This window comes from Argopecten irradians, chromosome 11 (assembly GCF_041381155.1).
Source record: "Argopecten irradians isolate NY chromosome 11, Ai_NY, whole genome shotgun sequence".
NCBI lineage: Eukaryota > Metazoa > Mollusca > Bivalvia > Pectinida > Pectinidae > Argopecten > Argopecten irradians.
In genome coordinates this window covers 41,631,110-41,652,505 of record NC_091144.1, presented here as the reverse complement: position 1 = coordinate 41,652,505, position 21,396 = coordinate 41,631,110, and the positions used below count along the sequence as shown (strand labels likewise).

Sequence of the window (21,396 nt, the reverse complement as noted above, 5' to 3'; positions counted from 1 at the left end):
CTTGTTCCGTCCACCTAAGTGATTAATCCCTGACTTTCACCAGTGTTCCAGAACGTGAACAGACGGGCACTCTTACTACTTGGATGGGACGACAATCCAACACTGAAATAATGTAAAATAGTGAAAAACAATTCAATACATTGGGACAACATTAAATTTATACCAAAGGCAATAATGAATTTCACAAAATTTGCGGAAGACATATTCTAAATAATTGGTAACTAGAGGTCGTGTTACATATAAGTTGGTACATCACCTGAGGTCATGTTACATATAAGATGGTACAAACCAACTTCTGAGGTCATGTTTACATATAAGTTGGATAGGTACACACACCTGAGGTCGTGTTTACATATAAGTTGGTACCCCTGAGGGCGTGTTATATAATAGCAAAATCACACCTGAGGCACGTGTTACATATAAGATGGTACACACACCTGAGTCGTGTATACATATAATTGAGTACACGCCTGAGGTCAGTGTTACATATAAGTTTGTACACACCTGAGGTTGTGGTTATATTAACTGAGTTACTGGTAAAAACACCTGAGGGTTTGTTGTTACATATAAGTTGGTACACACCTGAGGTCGTGTAACATATAGAGTGAGTACACGCCTGAGGTTCGTTATTACATATAAGTTTGGTACAAACACCTGAGGTCGTAAGTGTTATCATATTAGTTGGTACGCACCCTTAGAGGTCGTGTTTACATATAATGATGGTACAAAAATCACCTGAGGTTCGTGTTACATCTAAGTGAGTACACTCCTGAGGTCATGTGTACCTATAAGTTGGAACACGCCAGAGGTATGTGTTACAAATAACTGAGTACACACCTGAGGTCGTGTAACAAAGAAGTATGTTACACGCCTGAGGTTCGAGTTACCCACAATTGAATTACAAAGCGCCTATGTAACGCTTACCAAGTAAGTGAGTACAACACCAGATTGACGTAGAAATATAAAAGTTTGGTACACTCCTAGGATTGTGTACATATATAGTGAGTACGACACCCTGAGGTCGTGAAACATATAAGAATTGTGAACACGACACGCTGATTTTGAGTTAAACATATTAAGTGAGTGAAACATTACACATCCCATGTTATACATATACGTTGTTACATACCTGAGGTTGTGTGTTATATATTACAGAGAACACACCTGAGGGTCTTTTAACAAAACAGATTGGAACACACTCCTGATGTCGTGATACAAAGGTAGTATAGAGTGAACACGCGCTGAGGGTGCGTGTTTACAAATAATTTGGAGTACTAGTGCCCTGAGGTCATGCCTAAATATAAGTTGGGTACAATCGACCTGAGGTCACCTTACATATGTCATGTATAATCCTAATTAGTGTACATTAAGTGTAGTACACACCTGAGGTTGGGTAATATATAAACTTAGTTACACACCTGAAGGGTCGTGATACCTATAAGGTTTGATGTACTCAACCCCTGACGTCGTGTATATAAAATAAGTTGAGTAACATTGCCTGAGTGAGCCGTGTTACATATAATTGAGTACTACACACCCAGAGTGTCTGGTTGTTGATTATAAATAAGGTTGGAACACACCTGCGGTTCCTTTTTAGTCATAATAAGTGAGATATCATGGCCAGAGGACTGAGTTCTAAATAATTTTGTGTACAACACCAGAGGTTTTAGTTAATATAAAAGATTGGTAACACGCATTACGCCTGAGTGTCGGTGTCAAATACATATAAGTTGGTACACCCTGAGGGTCGTGTTACATATATAAGTTGGTACACACCTGAGGTCGTGTTACATATAAGTTGGTACACACCTGAGGTCGTGTTACATATAAGTTGGTACACACCTGAGGTCGTGTTAACATATAAGTAGGGTAACATCCACCTTGAGGTCGTGTTTACATATACGTGAGTACACACCTGAGGTCGTGTTACACATATAAGTTGGTAACACGCCTGAGGTCGTGTTATAAATAAAGTTGGTACAACACCTGATGTGTCAGTGTTGCATATATAAGTTGGTACAGCACCTGAGGTCGTGTTATAGATAAGTTTGGGTACCCGACCTCCTAGAGGTCGTGTACATATAAAAATAGTACCTGCCTGAGGTCGTGTGTTACATATAAGTGAGTACATGCCTGAGGTCGTGTTAAAGGTATAAGTTGGAGTACAACAACACCTGAGGTCGTGTTACATATAAGTGAGTACATTACACCTGAGGTCGTGTACATATAAGTTGGTACACACCTGAGGTCGGCTGTTACATATAAGTTTGGTACACACCTGAGGTCGTGTTACATATAAGTTGGTACACACCCTGAGGTCGTGTTACATATAAGTTGGTACACTGCCCTGAGTCGTGTTACATATAAGTTGGTACACCGCCTGAGGTCGTGTTACATATAAGTTGGTACACACCTGAGGTCGTGTTATCATATAAGTGGTACACACCCTGAGGGTCGTGTTACATATAAGTTGGTACACACCTGAGGTCGTGTTACATATAAGTTGGTACAACCGCCTGAGGTCGTGTTACATATAAGTTGGTACACAACCTGAGGTCGTGTTACCTATAAGTTGGTACACACCTGAGGTCGGGTTACATATAAGTTGGTACACACCTGAGGTCCGTGTTACATATAAGTGGGTACACAGCCTGTTGGACGGTGTTCGATACACGCCTGAGGTGTGTTACATATAAGTTTGGTACACGCCTGAGGTCGTGTTACATATAAGTTGGTACACACCTGAGGTCGTGTTACATATAAGTGAGTACATGCCTGAGGTCGTGTTACATATAAGTTGGTACACACCTGAGGTCGTGTTATATAAGTTGGTACACACCTGAGGTCGTGTTACATATAAGTTGGTACAACTGCCTGAGGTCGTGTTACATATAAGTTGGTACACACCTGAGGTCGTGTTACATATAAGTGGTACAACACTGCACCCTGAGGTCGTGTTACATATAAGTTGGTACACACCTGAGGTCCGTGTTACATATAAGTGGGTACACACCTGAGGTCGTGTTACATATAAGTTGGTACACACCTGAGGTCGTGTTACATATAAGTGGGTACACACCTGAGGTCGTGTTTACATAAAAGTGGTACACACCTGAGGTCGTGTTACATATAAGTTGGTACACACCTGAGGTCGGTGTTTACATATAAGTTGGTACACGCCTGAGGTCGTGTTACATATAAGTGAGTACACACCTGAGGTCGTGTTACATATAAGTTGGTACACACCTGAGGTCGTGTTACATATAAGTGGATGTACAATACACCTGAGGTCGTGTTACATATAAGTGGGTACACACCTGAGGTCGTGTTACATATAAGTTGGTACACACCTGAGGTCGTGTTACATATAAGTGGTTACAAACACCTGAGGTCGTGTTACATATAAGTTGGTACACACCTGAGGTCGTGTTACATATAAGTTGGTACACACCTGAGGTCGTGTTACATATAAGTTGTGTATATACACACCTGAGGTCGTGTTACATATAAGTGGGTACACACCTGAGGTCGTGTTACATATAAGTTGGTACACACCTGAGGTCGTGTTACATATAAGTGGGTACACGCCTGAGGTCGTGTTATATATAAGTTGGTACACACCTGAGGTCGTGTTACATATAAGTGAGTACACACCTGAGGTCGTGTTACATATAAGTTGGTACACACCTGAGGTCGTGTTACATATAAGTGAGTACACACCTGAGGTCGTGTTACATATAAGTGAGTACACACCTGAGGTCGTGTTACATATAAGTTGGTACACACCTGAGGTCGTGTTATATATAAGTTGGTACACACCTGAGGTCGTGTTACATATAAGTGAGTACACACCTGAGGTCGTGTTACATATAAGTTGGTACATGCCTGAGGTCGTGTTACATATAAGTGAGTACACACCTGAGGTCGTGTTACATATAAGTTGGTACACACCTGAGGTCGTGTTATATATAAGTGAGTACACACCTGAGGTCGTGTTACATATAAGTTGGTACACACCTGAGGTCGTGTTACATATAAGTTGGTACACACCTGAGGTCGTGTTACATATAAGTTGGTACACACCTGAGGTCGTGTTACATATAAGTGAGTACACGCCTGAGGTCGTGTTACATATAAGTTGGTACACACCTGAGGTTGTGTTACATATAAGTTGGTACACACCTGAGGTCGTGTTACATATAAGTATGGTACACACCTGAGGTCGTGTTACATATAAAGTGATACACACAATACTTATGGGTCCACACCTGAGGTCGTGTTACATCAAGATAAGTGAGTACATGCACCTGAGGTCGTGTTACATATAAGTGAGTACACACCTGAGGTCGTGTTACATATAAGATGGTACATGTGCCTGAGGTCGTGTTACATATAAGTTGGTACACCACCTGAGGTCGTGTTACATATAAGTGGTACACACCTGAGGTCGTGTTACATATAAGTGGAGTACATGCCTGAGGTGTGTTACATATAAGTTGGTACAACATTGAGTTGTTACACCTGAGGTCGTGTTACATATAAGTTGGTACACACCTGAGGTCGTGTTACATATAAGTTGGTACACACCTGAGGTCGTGTTACATATAAGTGAGTACACACGCCTGAGGTCGTGTTACATATAAGTGGGTACACCACCTGAGGTCGTGTTACATAATAAGTTGGTACACACCTGAGGTCGTGTTACATATAAGTGATTAGTACACACCTGAGTCGTGTTACATATAAGTGGTACACACCTGAGGTCGTGTTACATATAAGTGAGTACACACCTGAGGTTCATGTTACATATAAGTTGGTACACATTGCCTATAGGTGTCGAGTTACACATATAAGTTGGTACACACCTGAGGTCGTGTTACATATAAGTGGTAGTACATGCCTGAGGTCGTGTTACATATAAGTTGGTACAGCACCTGAGGTCGTGTTTACATATAAGTGTGGTACAAGCAACCTGAGGTGTGTTACATATAAGTGGTTACACCTGAGGTCGTTGTTACATATAAGATGGTACACACCTGAGGTCGTGTTACATTATAAGTGAGTACATGCCTGAGGTCTGTGTTACATATAAGTGGGTACACACCTGAGGTCGTGTTACATATAAGTTGGTACACCAGCCTGAGGTCGTGTTACATATAAGTTGGTACACACCTGAGGTCGTTGTTACATATAAAGTGATGGTACACTACCTGAGGTCGTGTTACATATAAGTGGGTACACACCTGAGGTCGTGTTACATATAAGTGGTACACACCTGAGGTCGTGTTACATATAAGTTGGTACACACTATAATTGCCTGTCCTGGTCGTGTTACATATAAGTTGGTACACACACCTGAGGTCGTGTTACATATAAGTGAGTACACACCTGAGGTCGTGTTACATATAAGTGATACATGCCTGAGGTCGTGTTACATATAAGTGGGTACACACCTGAGGTCGTGTTACATATAAGTTGGTACACACCTGAGGTCATGTTACATATAAGTTGGTACACACCTGAGGTCGTGTTACATATAAGTGAGTACACACCTGAGGTCGTGTTACAAATAAGTTGGTACACACCTGAGGTCGTGTTACATATAAGTGAGTACACACCTGAGGTCGTGTTACATATAAGTGAGTACATGCCTGAGGTCGTGTTACATATAAGTGAGTACACACCTGAGGTCGTGTTACATATAAGTTGGTACACACCTGAGGTCGTGTTACATATAAGTGAGTACACACCTGAGGTCGTGTTACATATAAGTGAGTACACGCCTGAGGTTGTGTTACATATAAGTGGGTACACGCCTGAGGTCGTGTTACATATAAGTGGGTACACGCCTGAGGTCGTGTTACATATAAGTTGGTACACACCTGAGGTCGTGTTACATATAAGTTGGTTCACACCTGAGGTCGTGTTACATATAAGTACACACCTGAGGTCGTGTTACATATAAGTACACACCTGAGGTCGTGTTACATATAAGTACACACCTGAGGTCGTGTTACATATAAGTACACGCCTATTGTCGTGTTACATATAAGTACACGCCTATTGTCGTGTTACATATAAGTACACGCCTATTGTCGTGTTACATATAAGTACACGCCTATTGTCGTGTTACATATAAGTACACGCCTATTGTCGTGTTACATATAAGTACACGCCTATTGTCGTGTTACATATAAGTTGGTACACACCTGAGGTCGTGTTACATATAAGTACACGCCTATTGTCGTGTTACATATAAGTACACGCCTATTGTCGTGTTACATATAAGTACACGCCTATTGTCGTGTTACATATAAGTACACGCCTATTGTCGTGTTACATATAAGTACACGCCTATTGTCGTGTTACATATAAGTACACGCCTATTGTCGTGTTACATATAAGTACACGCCATACTTACCCCTGGGGTGATGAGGATTGTCTACGATCTGTCAATGATTTATCATCATTGCCCAATGGTGCAGCTTCCTCAGACCTACTTCTCATATGTCGCTCCCTAAATATAAAAATTTAACTTTCACTAAAGATTCTCATAAGTCGGTCCCTAAACATAAAATTTCTATCTTACTATCAATTCTGATATGTCGCTCCCTAAATATGAAATTTCGACTTTCACTAATGATTCTGATATGTCGCTCACCTAAATATGAAATTTCTATTTTCACTAATGGTTCTGATATGTCGCTCACCTAAATATGAAATTTCGACTTTCACTAATGATTCTGATATGTCGCTCCCTAAATATAAAATTTGAACTTTCACTAACAATTCTGATATGTCGCTCCTTAAATATAAAATTTTAACTTTCACTAACGATTCTGATATTTCGCTCCCTAAACATGAAATTTTAACTTTCACTACATCGCCGCTCCCTAAATAAAAAATTTCGACTTTCACTACATCGCCACTCCCTGCTTAAGGTGCCGTACAAGTTATAAAAGAATAATTTGGACATTCTTATTTTGTTTTATACCACCCCAGTAGAATTAAATAATGACCATGATTGTGGGAGTAGCCCAAGGTCATTATTTTAGATTGTTTTATACCGCCCCAGTAGAATTAAATAATGATCATGACTGCGGGAGTGGCCCAAGGTTCATTATTTTCAGATTGTTTTATACCGACCCAGTAGAATTTAAAGAACAATGATCATGACTGCGGGGAGTGGCCCAAGGTCATTATTTTAAGATTGTTTTATACCGCCCCAGTAGAATTAAATAATGATCATGACTGCGGGAGTGGCCCAAGGTCATTATTTTAGATTCTACCAAGTAGGGTGGTAGTATACCTTAAAGATACTGCCGACAGAGCATAAAAAAATACAATAATTGTCGGTTAATAACAATAATTGGTGTTTAATCGTGTATATATATGTCTAATTAACACAAAAAATAATATAAGATAATTTATTTTACTTTTGATGCATACGCAATCATTACTTCATTCGATATAGGACATATGAAATGCCACGGAATTTTTTCGGGATGCAATTAATTATTTTTGTTATTCTATAATGGTGTAAAGTAAGTAACTTTGTAACTGAAGAAAAATACTAATTCGTCTGCTCCTGTTTTGAATAGAGAAAAATTACCATTTGTCAGCGGTGTAGCATCTTCAATTTTTAAATCTGATATCAAGTTTCTGTCACAAATATCAGATGTATTATGTGATATAGAGGTTCCCCAACAAGACACTGTGGTTTATCATGTCTATATATAGTGTATTACTATGATTAGTATTACTATGATTGTCTATATATGGTGTATTACTATGATTAGTATTACTATGATTGTCTATATATGGTGTATTACTATGATTAGTAATTACTATGATTGTCTATAAATGGTGTATTACTATGATTAGTATTTACTATGATTGTCTATATATGGTGTTATTACTATGATTAGTATTACTATGATTGTCTATATATAGTGTATTACTATGATTAGTATTACTATGATTGTCTATATATGGTGTATTACTATGATTAGTATTACTATGATTGTCTATATATGGTGTATTACTATGATTAGTATTACTATGATTGTCTATATATGGTGTATTACTATGATTAGTATTACTATGATTGTCTATATATGGTGTATTACTATGATTAGTATTACTATGATTGTCTATATATGGTGTATTACTATGATTAGTATTACTATGATTGTCTATATATGGTGTATTACTATGATTAGTATTACTATGATTGTCTATATATGGTGTTTTACTATGATTAAGTGATATAACAACAAGCTTGCCTTACAAGCATACATTGCCAGTATAAATGCTACATGTGCACCAAGAACACACATAATTTATATACCATATACATACTGTAAATTAATGTTTACAAATAACAGTACCTTAACCGATCTTCAACAAGATTAAGACATGTTAATAAAAAATTCTAGTTAAGAAAAAGTGCAGCATATTCATTGGGTTGGTGTGTTAAGTAAGAAATAAAAGGCATGCTAAAATGGAAATTGAACCCTGAAAAGAACCTTGGAGGCATGCAAAGCAGAAGTTAAATTCCATGTAAAACACACACATAATGCATTCTTTGACTAGTATCTTCTATTATTTGTAATTTTCTCTAAAGGGCCCATGATTTATTACATGATTAAAACCCTGCAGGTGCCTCAGTTCTGAAACAAGGACCCCGTGAAGGGCCCCTCAGTTCTGAAACAAGGACCCCGTGAAGGGCCTCTCAATTCTGAAACAAGGAACCCATGAAGGGCCTCTCAGTTCGGAAACAAGGACCCCATGAAGAGCCTCTCAGTTGGGAAACAAGGATCCCATGAAAGGCCCCTCATTTTTCACCAAACTGTACCTGTCTGGACTCATCCTGAATTCGGGCGAGAGGTCACGAGGGTCGCTGTATCGTCGTTGATGGTCTCTTGGCTGGACTGGGTTGTTGTCCATATCGTTAAGAAAAAAACGTTCACTGCAAAACAGGATTGATGGTGATAGGTATGAGGGTGAGAGGGTTACACTTGGGAACACACAGGACAGGCAGATAAATGTACAACTCAGCCTCGGGGGCACACAGGGCAGGCAGATAAAATGTACAACTCAGCCTCGGGGGCACACAGGGCAGGCAGGTAAATCTACAACTCAGACTCGGGGGCACACAGGCACAGATAAATCTACAACTCAGACTCGGGGGGCACTACAACTCAGGGGGGCACACAGGCAGGCAGATAAATCTACAACTCAGCCTCGGGGGCACACAGGACAGGCAGATAAATCTACAACTCAGCCTCGGGGGCACACAGGACAGGCAGATAAATCTACAACTCAGACTCGGGGGCACACAGGACAGGCATGTAAATCTACAACTCAGACTCGGGGGCACACAGGACAGGCAGATAAATCTACAACTCAGCCTCGGGGGCACACAGGACAGGCAGATAAATGTACAACTCAGCCTCGGGGGCACACAGGACAGGCAGATAAATCTACAACTCAGCCTCGGGGGCACACAGGACAGGCAGGTAAATCTACAACTCAGCCTCGGGGGCACACAGGGCAGGCAGGTAAATCTACAACTCAGTCTCGGGGGCACACAGGACTGGCAGATAAATGTACAACTCAGCCTCGGGGGGCACACAGGGCAGGCAGATAAATCTACAACTCAGTCTCGGGGGCACACAGGACTGGCAGATAAATGTACAACTCAGCCTGGGGGGCACACAGGGCAGGCAGATAAATGTACAACTCAGCCTCGGGGGCACACAGGGCAGGCAGATAAATCTACAACTCAGCCTCGGGGGCACACAGGACAGGCAGGTAAATCTACAACTCAGCCTCGGGGGCACACAGGACAGGCAGATAAATCTACAATTCAGCCTCCGGGGCACACAGGGCAGGCAGATAAATCTACAACTCAGCCTCGGGGCACACAGGGCAGGCAGGTAAATCTACAACTCAGCCTCGGGGGCACACAGGGCAGGCAAATAAATCTACAACTCAGCCTCGGGGGCACACAGGGCAGGCAGATATATATACAACTCAGCCTCGGGGCACACAGGGCAGGCAGATAAATCTACAACTCAGCCTCGGGGGCACACAGGGCAGTCAGATAAATCTACAACTCAACCTTGGGGGCACACAGGGCAGGCGAATAAATCTACAACTCAGCCTCGGGGCACACAGGGCAGGCAGATAAATCTTCAACTCAGCCTTGGGGGCATACAGGGCAGGCAGATAAATCTACAATTCAGTCTTTGTAAACAGTAATATGTAAGACTGTCTCTTGCGTGTGGTGAATATAAATAAGTATTGCGAGGTTGCAGTGTTAGTACAAATTTGCCAAAAGTTGTATATTTTCTGAAGCAACATTAAACCTGTTTGTAACCAAATACTGCTGGAAATCTTTTAGTTGTAGTTACTGACTGGGCCTAATTCATTTGGGTTAAAAATCCTCCCCATTTCACATGACAAACTTCTCAAATGTTTTCAAATCAAAATATATACTGTGGACAGTAAATTGGTAAAGGATAATTGGCTTATTTCTCCCCTTTAAATATTTATGCAACTCTTGTTCATATTTAGTCAAAACATTTAACTTAGCCCCATAATCAAATGATACTCTTCATGCAATTATGGGGCATTCACAAAATCCACATTGAAAGAAATGAATCCCCATTTAGCTATTATTAGCATATATAAGCTGTTAAATGATTGGTATGAAAATCCAATAATGCCAATTACAAAAGCTGAATATTGTGATTACCACTTTGAATATGAATTCCCAACCCAGAGGTGAATTCTGACAACACAATGACATAACAGACAAATGCATATCTATCTTAATTCATGAAAAAGAGGGTGCAATGAAAGAAAGAAAGTAAAAGCTGATCAAGATAGTGTTTGACCATCCAGAATTAAAGATTTAATTTCCAATTGGATATAAATAGTTACAGTGATTTAAATAATACCGTAATTAAAATGTCAGGAAGTCATGCCAAAATTCTGCCTACCCTGTTACCATAACGACATGTATAATTTGACCTTCACACAAAGTGGCAAGGTCAAATAGGGACATACATTGCAGAGAACACACAGATAACAAAACTGTGATAAAGGTGGTTCAATTTATATCTGGGAACAACAAACTCTTTATTTATGTTAAACAATCATTTGATTACATTGAACATGACGAAAATGATGTTTTCTTATACATATTACAAATTAATTCTTTTCATTTTTTTAAAGCAATATTGATTTTCTTAAATTAATTAATGTATGCTTAACTTTTGTATTTTCAGATGTTTCCATAAAGTGTTTCAAACCAAAGTATGGAAAATTTACATCACACTGGAAAGAATTTTCATTGCAAGAGTTACTTCCCTTTACTTTAGTAACAACAGATGAAGATTGTTGGACCCAGACGTAATAGGGAACAATACAAAATAAAACACACGTAAAAGTGGATTGTGATGTGATAGTGTGAATGGCAGGGAAATCAATAATTGCATGAATACCACTGGTACTTTAATTAATATTAAAGATATATTAGATCTAGGGGTGATTTGTCTGTAACTTTAACTATTGCAATACTATTGCTATATATATAACAGGAACATGCTATTACAATAGTTTAACTATTGCAAACTGCAACTGCAATAGTATTGTATTCTGACTTCTATTGCAGTCGGTAAAATGACTGCCATGTCGAAAATGTAGTGCAGTATTGATTTTAAGTTACTTCCCTTTATCTGCTAGTGTCAGTAGCACATGATTCAAACACACTGATGATTGTGATGGAGAACAATGCCAGTGTTTACTTTAATTTCTAGTACTTCATTTTAGTCAAAATTAAAGAAAAATATTGGACTACTAAAACTATTGATAGCTTGGCATACTATCGAGAGAGTATCGAGGATTGCTATAATCAGCTTGTTGAATTTATCATCGATTGGTCAAATTGCGAGGCATGCAATTGCAATACATGTATATTGATATTTTAATGTATTTGGACTAGTTTCCTCTAAATCTGGTTACCGTATTCGACCCTATAAGCGCCCAGGGCGTTTAAATAATTGAAAAAGTGCTAATAAGACAAAATTATTGGAAATCTATTAAGTTTTGTGTAGCTTTAGTCTTTATTTATGCCTGAGCACATTGGAATAAAGGCCTCAAAAATGGGGAGAGGCGCGTATAGGGACATGAGCGCTTATTGGGTCGAATACGGTACGCGGTTCAAAAAACCCTACACAATAGTCATCCTTTCTGTTTATCCTGTACAATAATGCATTCTAAGATAAAACTCCTCCCAACAATAAACACCAATGCAGAGAAACAGGCAGCCATGCAAAGATAACAGGTCAGTCGCCATGACAACAGACAAAAATAACCAAGATAAGTGTTTGTTTGGGATTTTATAACATTAAACTTTTTTCTATACAGTGTAACAGTGCAGATTGATACAATATGTGCTACAGATTTTTTATTCTATTGTCTGGATCAAAAGCTATGAAAACAAATTTCAAATTATGATTGATAATATCTGTCTGATGATCATGAATTCTACATTTCATAGGCAACACATTTTTTCATTTTTATTTATTACAAAAAAGTGTTTTTTCTTACTTTTACTCACAAGTTGTATTACCAAATATTCCATTGTTCTATAATGGACCTTTAATTAGTGTGGCATGAAGTGTATGGGTTGAAATCTGTGAACAGTTTGCAGCAATGAACATATAAGTGTCTGTGTGTTGTTGAAAGTGAGGAAGATGTTGCCATGGAAACATGTTACTAGGGATGTCACCAAATATTTGAATATTTGTTCTTTAGGTTGCATTGGTATTAGAATATATTCCGCTACTTAACCAATTAATTATTCCTGTTTTGAACTGACCAAATATTCCAATTTTGAACTGAAGAATTATTCCGGTTATGAACCGACCAAATATTCCATTACTGAACCGACCATGCTGAAAATTGACATCCTACATGTTTCTTATTACTTGGATGACATTTTATGATGTGGAGTGAAATCCATTTTAACACAGTGATGACTCATGATTATTAATAAAAAACTTATTTCAGAAAGTTAAATTTGCTAAAATGAAAAAATAAAATGCATAAATATACATGTAGTCTATATTGACAGAATAATTCATATATAGTGACCAATCGAAAGTGCTTCTAAAATTGTTTCTTGATTGTTTTTGGTTTCAATAGCATGTGAAGTGAATAATGGTGATTTACTCATAGATAAAAAAAGAAATTCAGATTAATTACAAAGATTTACTAATTCTATCACTATTTTAATCTACTTCGTTTGACATCTACAAAGATACGACCCTAGATACTGTGGTATTCATCCAATCATTCTCTATGTTAAGTACACATAATTCAGTACTATAACTTACCTTGCTAGTTGTGGTGTGACGGTCTCTGTAAGGTCCTGACCCCGTGAAGGTCGTTCTGGAGAGGGCTCCAATGCACGGTACACCTCCTCCTCCTTTCTCTCAGAGTCTCCCTGGCTGGCAGCTCCTTGGTCTGACCAGGCTTCTCTAGTGACTCCAGGAGTAACCTGCCCTTGGTACACTGGGTAACAGTCAATGACTTGCCTGTAAGGTGTCCTCAGGTTTATACTATGGTCAAACGTACGGTCAGTGGTTTTCTGTATTTGAGACGATAGGTACTTTTCAGCATTCCCAAGAGCATGGAAGGGAGCATGCTTGCCACACCCTAAGGAAGGACAATTCTGATGTGTTTGTTTTATCAGGACGAATGCTCCCATTCAAGGAACTGATCTGTGACCATTCCAGTTGTTTTTTAACATCCCGATCATGAACTATAAAACTACCATTTGGAGATTCATAGCTGTCATAGCTGGAGTCCATCTTTGGTCGGTTGGCAATTCTATCCATCATTACTTTCTCTTGCTGCAGAGCTTCCTCCAGTATCCCAAACACTTGTTTCTGTGGAGGTTCTTTAGTAAGAATTGTGAAAACACGGCTTGCTAAACCAGAGTTGTCTAACTCCTCCCCTTTCTTTGACTGATATTTTCTAATGATTTCCTCCACATCAGGAGCAAGATTCCTTGGTTGCCCATCAGCATTCAACTCTGGTTCAGAATCTAGCTGGTCTCCGATGATATCCACCTTCCTGCATCCTTGGTCAAGGGATGCCCTCTCATCGTCCGTGTTAGGTCTGGATTCTCCAAGTTCAGTAAGGCCTAGGGTATCATTTTCAGTCTCCGTATCATTTTTCATCGTCCCCAGGAACACTCCTGCTCCACTGACATTAATTCCAAAGTCTGCTGCGTGGTCCCACAGAAGTTTACGGTTTCGTGCACTCTCGGGATTGGAGGAGAAGCTCTCTCCACTTCTGTCTCTGGGTGGCTGACTGCTATACTCTTGGTTCAGGCTGTTCTGAATATCCTGTAGGTCCCTCTGTAACATGTGATAATCTATCGGATCAGCTGGTGCTCGGTACTTATCCACATATGCTGTTTTTGCTAACACACTTTGAACTCGCTGACCGAGTGAGTCTGCCGAGTCGGTGCTACGATCAGAGTTGAGACGTGCACGCGTCTCCTCCAGCAATCTCTCTGTCTCCCGTTCTTGTCGATAGTAGCGCTGTAGCGACTCCAGTTCAGCAGCACTTTCATTACTGAGGTCTCTTTCCTCAGTCACAGATTTGAGATCAAGTTTCAGACTTCCACTGGGTTCTCCCGTCACCAAAAGTTTTGCTACTTCTTCACCAAGAGATGATGTCATACTTTGCTCTGATTTTGATAAATTTTCTGCATTTGACCCCAACGATCCAAGACTTCGAGACTGACTCTCCAGGTTTTCCTTGACTTCGTCAATCTTTCTTTGAGCCTGTACCACATCATAAGGTGGTGGCGGTGGCCTGGATTCAATAGGCCGCTCCATGGTGTTAAGTGGTTGAGGTCTATCTTTGTACAGCTGGTCACCGTCACCAACACCTATACTCTCTCTAGTGTATAACTGCTTATGGAGGGCAGCACCCAAACAACTAGCATCGTCAAGCAACTTTGCAACGCGCTGCGACATGTCATTGCGAGACTGTGGGTCAGCAATATTCTCTGTAGTCATTGATGGAGCATCCATTGTCTGGCCAGAACCATTTTCTGACATCATATTTTCTGATTTATGATGCTGTCCAATCAAACGTTCTCTGTCTGTCACTGGAACATAAGCATCTTCTCTCTTCTGTCCCCTTTCAGAATCAGCTGCTGATGAAGAATGTCTTGGAGCATCGCTTGAACCTGATTTTCCTGTAGAACCAACTAACATCGAATCTGATGTAGAAGTAATTGGCTGAGATTTAAGATCTGCAGAAGAACCTTTGTCATTTTCTTCTTCTAATGATCTCCTTAAAACCAAAGTAGGCATATCACTCTTCTTTTGATCATTGTCTGATTTCAGTTCTGGAATGACCTCTCCTGAATCTCTCCTGGTTAACCTTTGACCTTCATATACTTGACCCCCTGGCACTTGCATTCCTTCATCACGATCAGAAAATATGGCATAAAATTGTTGAGAAGTGGGTTGGGAGGTTCCACTAGCTTTGTCTGAATCTGTTTCAGACCCCGACTTAGCACTGGGAGCACTATCAGATGTGGGGTTGTACCCAGAGTCTTTAACTCTCTGTGTATTTACTGATGCCATTGTATCCAAAAGAGGATTTCTGGCTGCAACTTCCCCTTCAACTGACCTTGGAGTCGGCTCAGGGTTATAGTCCGACTCATACGGGTTCCATTCCACATCCGACATGCCTGTGGCAGATTCTGGGTAGTTAGCGTACACGGCTCCTCTGGGATCCACAGACAGACCCTTATGGTCCCCGTCAGAATTACTGTCGCTATCCCCAGAACCCACTAAACCCCTCATCGGTGAGAAATTTCCAGAGATAAAGTCTTTTGACACTTCTGTAATAGCAGTAGACAAGGCTTCATCGTTAATGCTGCCGCCATCATGAGCTGAATGATCATCTAATGGGTACTGTGACAAGCTCAGGTTACCTGTAATAGAAACAACCACATCTCAGCTTATGTTGCTTTCATTCTTTAATCTATTGTTTTAAAGTCAAAAATTTGGCAAAAAAATGCATATAAAGGTGGTAGAATAGTTACTAAAGGGACAAAACTCCATGACAAATTATGCCCAATTTAGAATCCACAACCCATAAGGATGTCACCAAATTTATGTTTAGATTCAGAGAAGAAATAGTTTATTTGGAAATAGCCAATTTAACCCTTTTGGCCCCACTCCTCAGGCTTTCTGATCATGAATCGGACTTTCTGATTGGCTGAAAAAAAATCTGAGAATGGCGCAAAAATCTGCCATTGTGACATCACAACAAAACACATTGACGTTACGCAATCACTATTTTTTTTTATTTTACGTGTTATGAAAAAAAATTCCTTTGCATACATGCCATACCTCCCGGCGTGAGAAAAAAACCTCCCGTATTTTAAAGCCTTTTAATGTCTCCCGGCAGGAGAGTCTAAATTCCCGATTTCTATAAACCCCTCCGTTTTATTTTCGTTGCCACATTTGTGTACATGCTAGGTTAATTTTAGCACGAGAGTAACCACTCCCTGACCCACTGACCAACACCCAAGTGGCCCCTAATTAGCAGCCTTGGGCTATTTCCACCTTGGCTTGTGGTGGCACTTTCACTCACGTCTGTGTATTACGTAAACTGAAGTCAAGCAGCCGATCGGCCGCCTAGAAAACAATCAGCTGGCCTTTCAATAAATTTTATGACTACAGCTAGTGAGCATTACAACAAAACAAACACTGCTTACAACTGTGAATGATTTACTCACGTTTTTAATGTTAAATAGGCCTATCTGTATTTGATGGATGTCACAAACTTTGCAATCGTAATGGCCGCCATTTTGGGTAATTGTAATAGATGATCCGGATTTTATAGAATTTCCGGATTTCCTGATAACCACGTTTTTAAAAATGGAAAAGTATTATTTTTTCAGATTTCTGTGTGAATTTATTTTTAGAAAAAAAAAATATATTAATAATAAAAAATTATCAGTAGTAACTGAATTTAAATAAATAAAAAATTAAAAAGAAATTTACTTTTTTTCTCTCTCAGATTAAATTACATTTTGAATACTACTGTAACGATTCTGTTTTGTTTCTTTAATTTAGTGCTTGTAAATTTAGAACTTTATCTAAGTTAATTATCAGTTATTGTGAAAGATTATTAAAAAGCCCAGTCTAATATTTCGAACAATAAAACTGCTCCAGAACTGGGTGTATATAGGGATGTGACTACTTTTGCAAAACCACCCATTCCTTTATTTCAGTAAAATTCAATATGAATGCAGAATTTCATCATAAAAAAAGCAGATATTTAATTCATTCATATATGTCGCGCGCGTATACTTCCCTCTTTTGAGACCAAAAAATCCCTTTAAATGGTTATCAATCTCCCTCTCCACCCCTAGAAAAATATGGCATGTATGCCTTTGTGAACTTGTGTGAGAATCTGCTATAAATAATAATACATATATTGAAAGAAAATACAACACAAAGCTATGAAAGGAAATTCAAATAAAGTGAGTATAAAGCCAGGCCACTCGGGCCAATTTGTGAATGGTATTATGTAGGTTACATAAAGATCAAATTACCATCTGATGTTTCTGTTTCAGATCTCCATCCTGATCCTTCATCAGAAGAAAACCCACGAAGAGCAGACGGAGACGAGACTTGGTTTGAGCTGTCATCCCTTCCACTGTCATTGGTAGAGCCCGTCTGGAGGAAAATCATCATTATAGCATTCATAAGTAAAATTAACATTTCTCTTTAAAGAATTTGTTATATTTCCCCTATTGGGCCCCGCTGTTCAGGCCCCTGGGGGACCAGGTCCCGATTTCTCTCAAAACAAACTTAAGTCAAAATATTTTACATAAGTTACATAAGGAGAAAAAGTTAGGTTCTGACTTAAGTCTGCACTTTTGTTTCAAGAAATCGGGACCTGACTCACGTGCACCGTTTATACAAAAATTGGTTCCCCTTCACCTAACGAAGCTTCAGACCAAATTAGAACTACATGTAAATCTCTTCATTCCTACAGAAGAAGAAGGGTTTTTGTGAAAAGTTGACGGACATTTCCATGGTAACCAAATTTGTAAATTGATATACCATGTGATATGTGAAACAATAGGCATAGGAGGTTGAATCAAATCTACTCATTAAATGAGCTATTGACAATTTTACAAAACCTGTGTATAGTGACCTGGTTACCATGGCAACTTTTTTTTTTTTTTTTTTGAAATAATCATAAATCCCCATTGCACATCTATGACACATGGTCCCTAATATTATTTCAGCTCGTTATTACCTGGTTTTGATGACCAGATGCTGCACCTTCCATGCTTATATATTGTGGTAGGACAGAATAAGCTATTTCCTCAGTGACATCATCAGGGAGTCCTACATCGGCACCAGAAAAGTCTTGTTGATGATCCTTTAGGGACAATAAGAAATAAACTTTACATCTATCACTAATAATTAATTCAAAGTGAAAACTAATTAATTCAAAGTGAAAACTTACGCAAACAACAAGGAAAGAAAACTCCATCATCACAGCACTCAACTCTTCACAAATACTACCACAAAAGCAAACATCTTAAATGAACAATTCAAATCAGCATTCACCACAGTCCGACTAATTCATTGTCCCTGATTTACAAAAATGACTTCAATGAATACTTAAACAAAGCACATTACAACTTTTTGCAGACAACAGCATTATCTACAAACAAATACTGCAGGCAACACACACATAAACAACACCTATATACTCAGCAACACATTGGGCACAGGACTGGCTTATGTGTTTCCATCCGGACAAATGCAATATCAGGATCAGCATCACCAAAACAAAACAAATACAACATAACTAGGACATACAGATAAACAACATCACATCTAATGCAAACAAATCACTAGATTGTCTTAAACATAACTTAAAAGTAAACTCACGATCACCTCTGTCCTCACATCAAAGAGCATGCTTACAAGGCACTCACTTCCATATGGGACCCCTACCATGCCAACCAGACCACAAAAATACAGCACAGAGCACAACACAAGCTCAGTTACAGACATGATACACAACCATCACTCTACACATGTGCACACGTAGAATTTAATCCAGATTAACACTCTTCTTCAAAATCTTACACAAACAAGTCATAGTCAACACACCATTAGGCCTAAAGTGATGCTACCCAAATTGGAACACTTTTTAAAGATAATTTTATAAAAAATGTCTAGCACATGCTTGCATTTTTCTTTTGTCATATTCCAGTAATAGATGCCTTAGGTTTTAATTTCATGATCTGTAAATACTTGTCAACAGCTAGTGCATATATTTATAAATAGAGAGCTTTGAAGCATCCCTGGTCCACTCCCTGTTTCAGCAGGAACAGCCGGGTGACCCTAAATATAGTTTGATTAATAAATGCTCAGACATGATAAAAAATGTTTAAATTTATTTAAAGAAATTTCAAACATTTGTTTTTGTTTATTCAAGTGACATATCTAAATATTCCATTTAGCAATTTTTTTCTTGTTTTAAAATATGTGGTGTTTTTGTGTTGTCGCACGACGTTGTTTCCAGGAATTTTTCAGTTTCATTGTTTTCATTTTTAAATACAGTATAACTCGAGCTCACTTGTGTCGAACACGGTTGAATCCAACACATTGGATGAGTCGAATGTTTCAATAGGTCCCGATTTTTTCCCTTCTTTATATTAGTAAATAAAGCACAGATGAATTGCATGAACATGGTTGAATCAAATACTGCGATTGAATCAAATCCCTTTTGGTGTCCCTTCCTTCTAAATATACCAATTTTTTTTGTTTGTGTCGAACATTCCGGCGTCACGCTTGTGTAAGGTAAAAGTAAAGTCTCTGTCTGATTGACCGAACATGACTGATCAACCGTAATAGTGCTAACAAACATGATTGTTCGATCAAAATCTAAAGCCCCTTGTTTACACAGGTGCACAGGTAAAGGCAAAATACATACATTGTACATATTTGTGGGCAGGGAATAAAACATAGCGTCTTCAAACCATCCTGATTTGCGAGTTTATGTACATGGAGTGGACACCATGTTCACACGTAGTGCACTGCGTGTCTACCTGTAGTCTAAACCTCGTGCACTCCGTGTGCACAAGTTAAGGGTGTAACCTTTAGTCTACTACCAACTGTATTTTGCCTGGTCCCGCTAACTTTGACTTATCCGTGTTTTACTGCATATAATAAGCAACATTACTCATGAAAATTGTCACAGTTATTATTATGCACCCTAAGTTTTGTTCGGGGCAGTTTTTGTTAGTTTAGATCATAAGCTGAAAATTCTATATCAATAAAAAATATATGTTCAATTTTGGGTAGCGTCACATTACTTATCAAAACAGATTGGAGAACTTTTAATTCACACACATGTAATGTTGATACATATATATTTACTACCAAAGACAAATACTTCTTCTTTCCATAAACAATTTAACAATGGAACCTATTAGTGTGTAGCGGGATTGGACTGGGTCGATCATCGGTGACCAGGTAACAAGGCGAGAGTAGTGTGCCGCCAGCCAGGCTCGAACCTGCGACCCCGGACTTACTGGTCCGCTGCTCTATCGCTGAGCTACCTGGTCACCGATTATCGACCCAGTCCAAATCTGCTACATTAGCAGTACAAAGCATAATTAACACTTGAAGACTTCAACTTCAAGGCACACAGCTAGCCCATACACAGTAGCCTTCTAAACTAAACTTTACTGCACAAAACTAATAAAACTTTCCTTCACTGTACATAACAATCACAAGCCACAAACCGTCGATCATCATTGGCGCACTGACTGGAACACCAAGAAGTTATCAATGCTAATTACAAATAAGGAAATCCTTGGGAAAAAAAATCACCTCAATTCCAATGCAGAGCTGAACTTTCTTGTTATCATTCCTTTAGAATAAAAAACCCATTGAATTTAGCATTTTCCCTTAAACTTACCAAGTTTTATGTTTCCAGTAGCCAAGTATAAACACGACAAGCAGAAACATACTAGTGCGCAAGCAAGGCGGGTGGCATGATTGGACATGTTTACATACAGTAGGCCTGTCTTCTTACAAAATTTTCGTCTCCCTTTCGTTCATATTTCAGTAGATAAAGGCATATAATTCACAGATTCAAACCTAACGTATAATTATAATCACAAGGCTTCAAAACAATAACACGAGCTTACCTTTTTATCCATTACATCTTGAAATGTGGTTTATTTGACAATCACATCTTGTTATTGTTGTTGATGTTTTGAAATTGGCGGCCATGTTTGATCTCGCC

At 39.0% G+C, this 21,396-nt stretch overlaps 2 protein-coding genes across 5 annotated transcripts in view; one reads left to right on the top strand and one right to left on the bottom strand.

The window, feature by feature from the left end:
- LOC138334646 (uncharacterized) overlaps positions 1 to 9,652 on the top strand; it is a 20,057-nt gene extending 10,405 nt beyond the window's left edge. Inside the window, exon 2 of the mRNA XM_069283283.1 lies at positions 8,983 to 9,652. Coding sequence (XP_069139384.1) covers positions 8,983 to 9,652 — 670 coding nt within the window. The remainder of the gene's footprint in view (positions 1 to 8,982) is intronic.
- LOC138335595 (serine-rich adhesin for platelets-like) overlaps positions 1 to 21,396 on the bottom strand; it is a 25,426-nt gene extending 4,030 nt beyond the window's left edge. The window contains exons 1-6 of one of the 4 annotated variants that reach the window (XM_069284760.1): positions 21,299 to 21,396; positions 18,382 to 18,507; positions 17,669 to 17,792; positions 13,410 to 16,036; positions 8,858 to 8,971; positions 6,422 to 6,517 (exon numbers count right to left, since the gene is read on the bottom strand). In XM_069284760.1, coding sequence (XP_069140861.1) covers positions 13,689 to 16,036; positions 17,669 to 17,792; positions 18,382 to 18,507; positions 21,299 to 21,310 — 2,610 coding nt within the window. In that variant the 5' untranslated portion in view covers positions 21,311 to 21,396 and the 3' untranslated portion in view covers positions 6,422 to 6,517; positions 8,858 to 8,971; positions 13,410 to 13,688. Of the gene's footprint in view, positions 1 to 6,421; positions 6,518 to 8,857; positions 8,972 to 13,409; positions 16,037 to 17,668; positions 17,793 to 18,381; positions 18,508 to 21,066; positions 21,160 to 21,298 lie in introns of those variants that run through there. The other 3 variants (XM_069284763.1, XM_069284761.1, XM_069284762.1) reach the window with 3 other exon arrangements.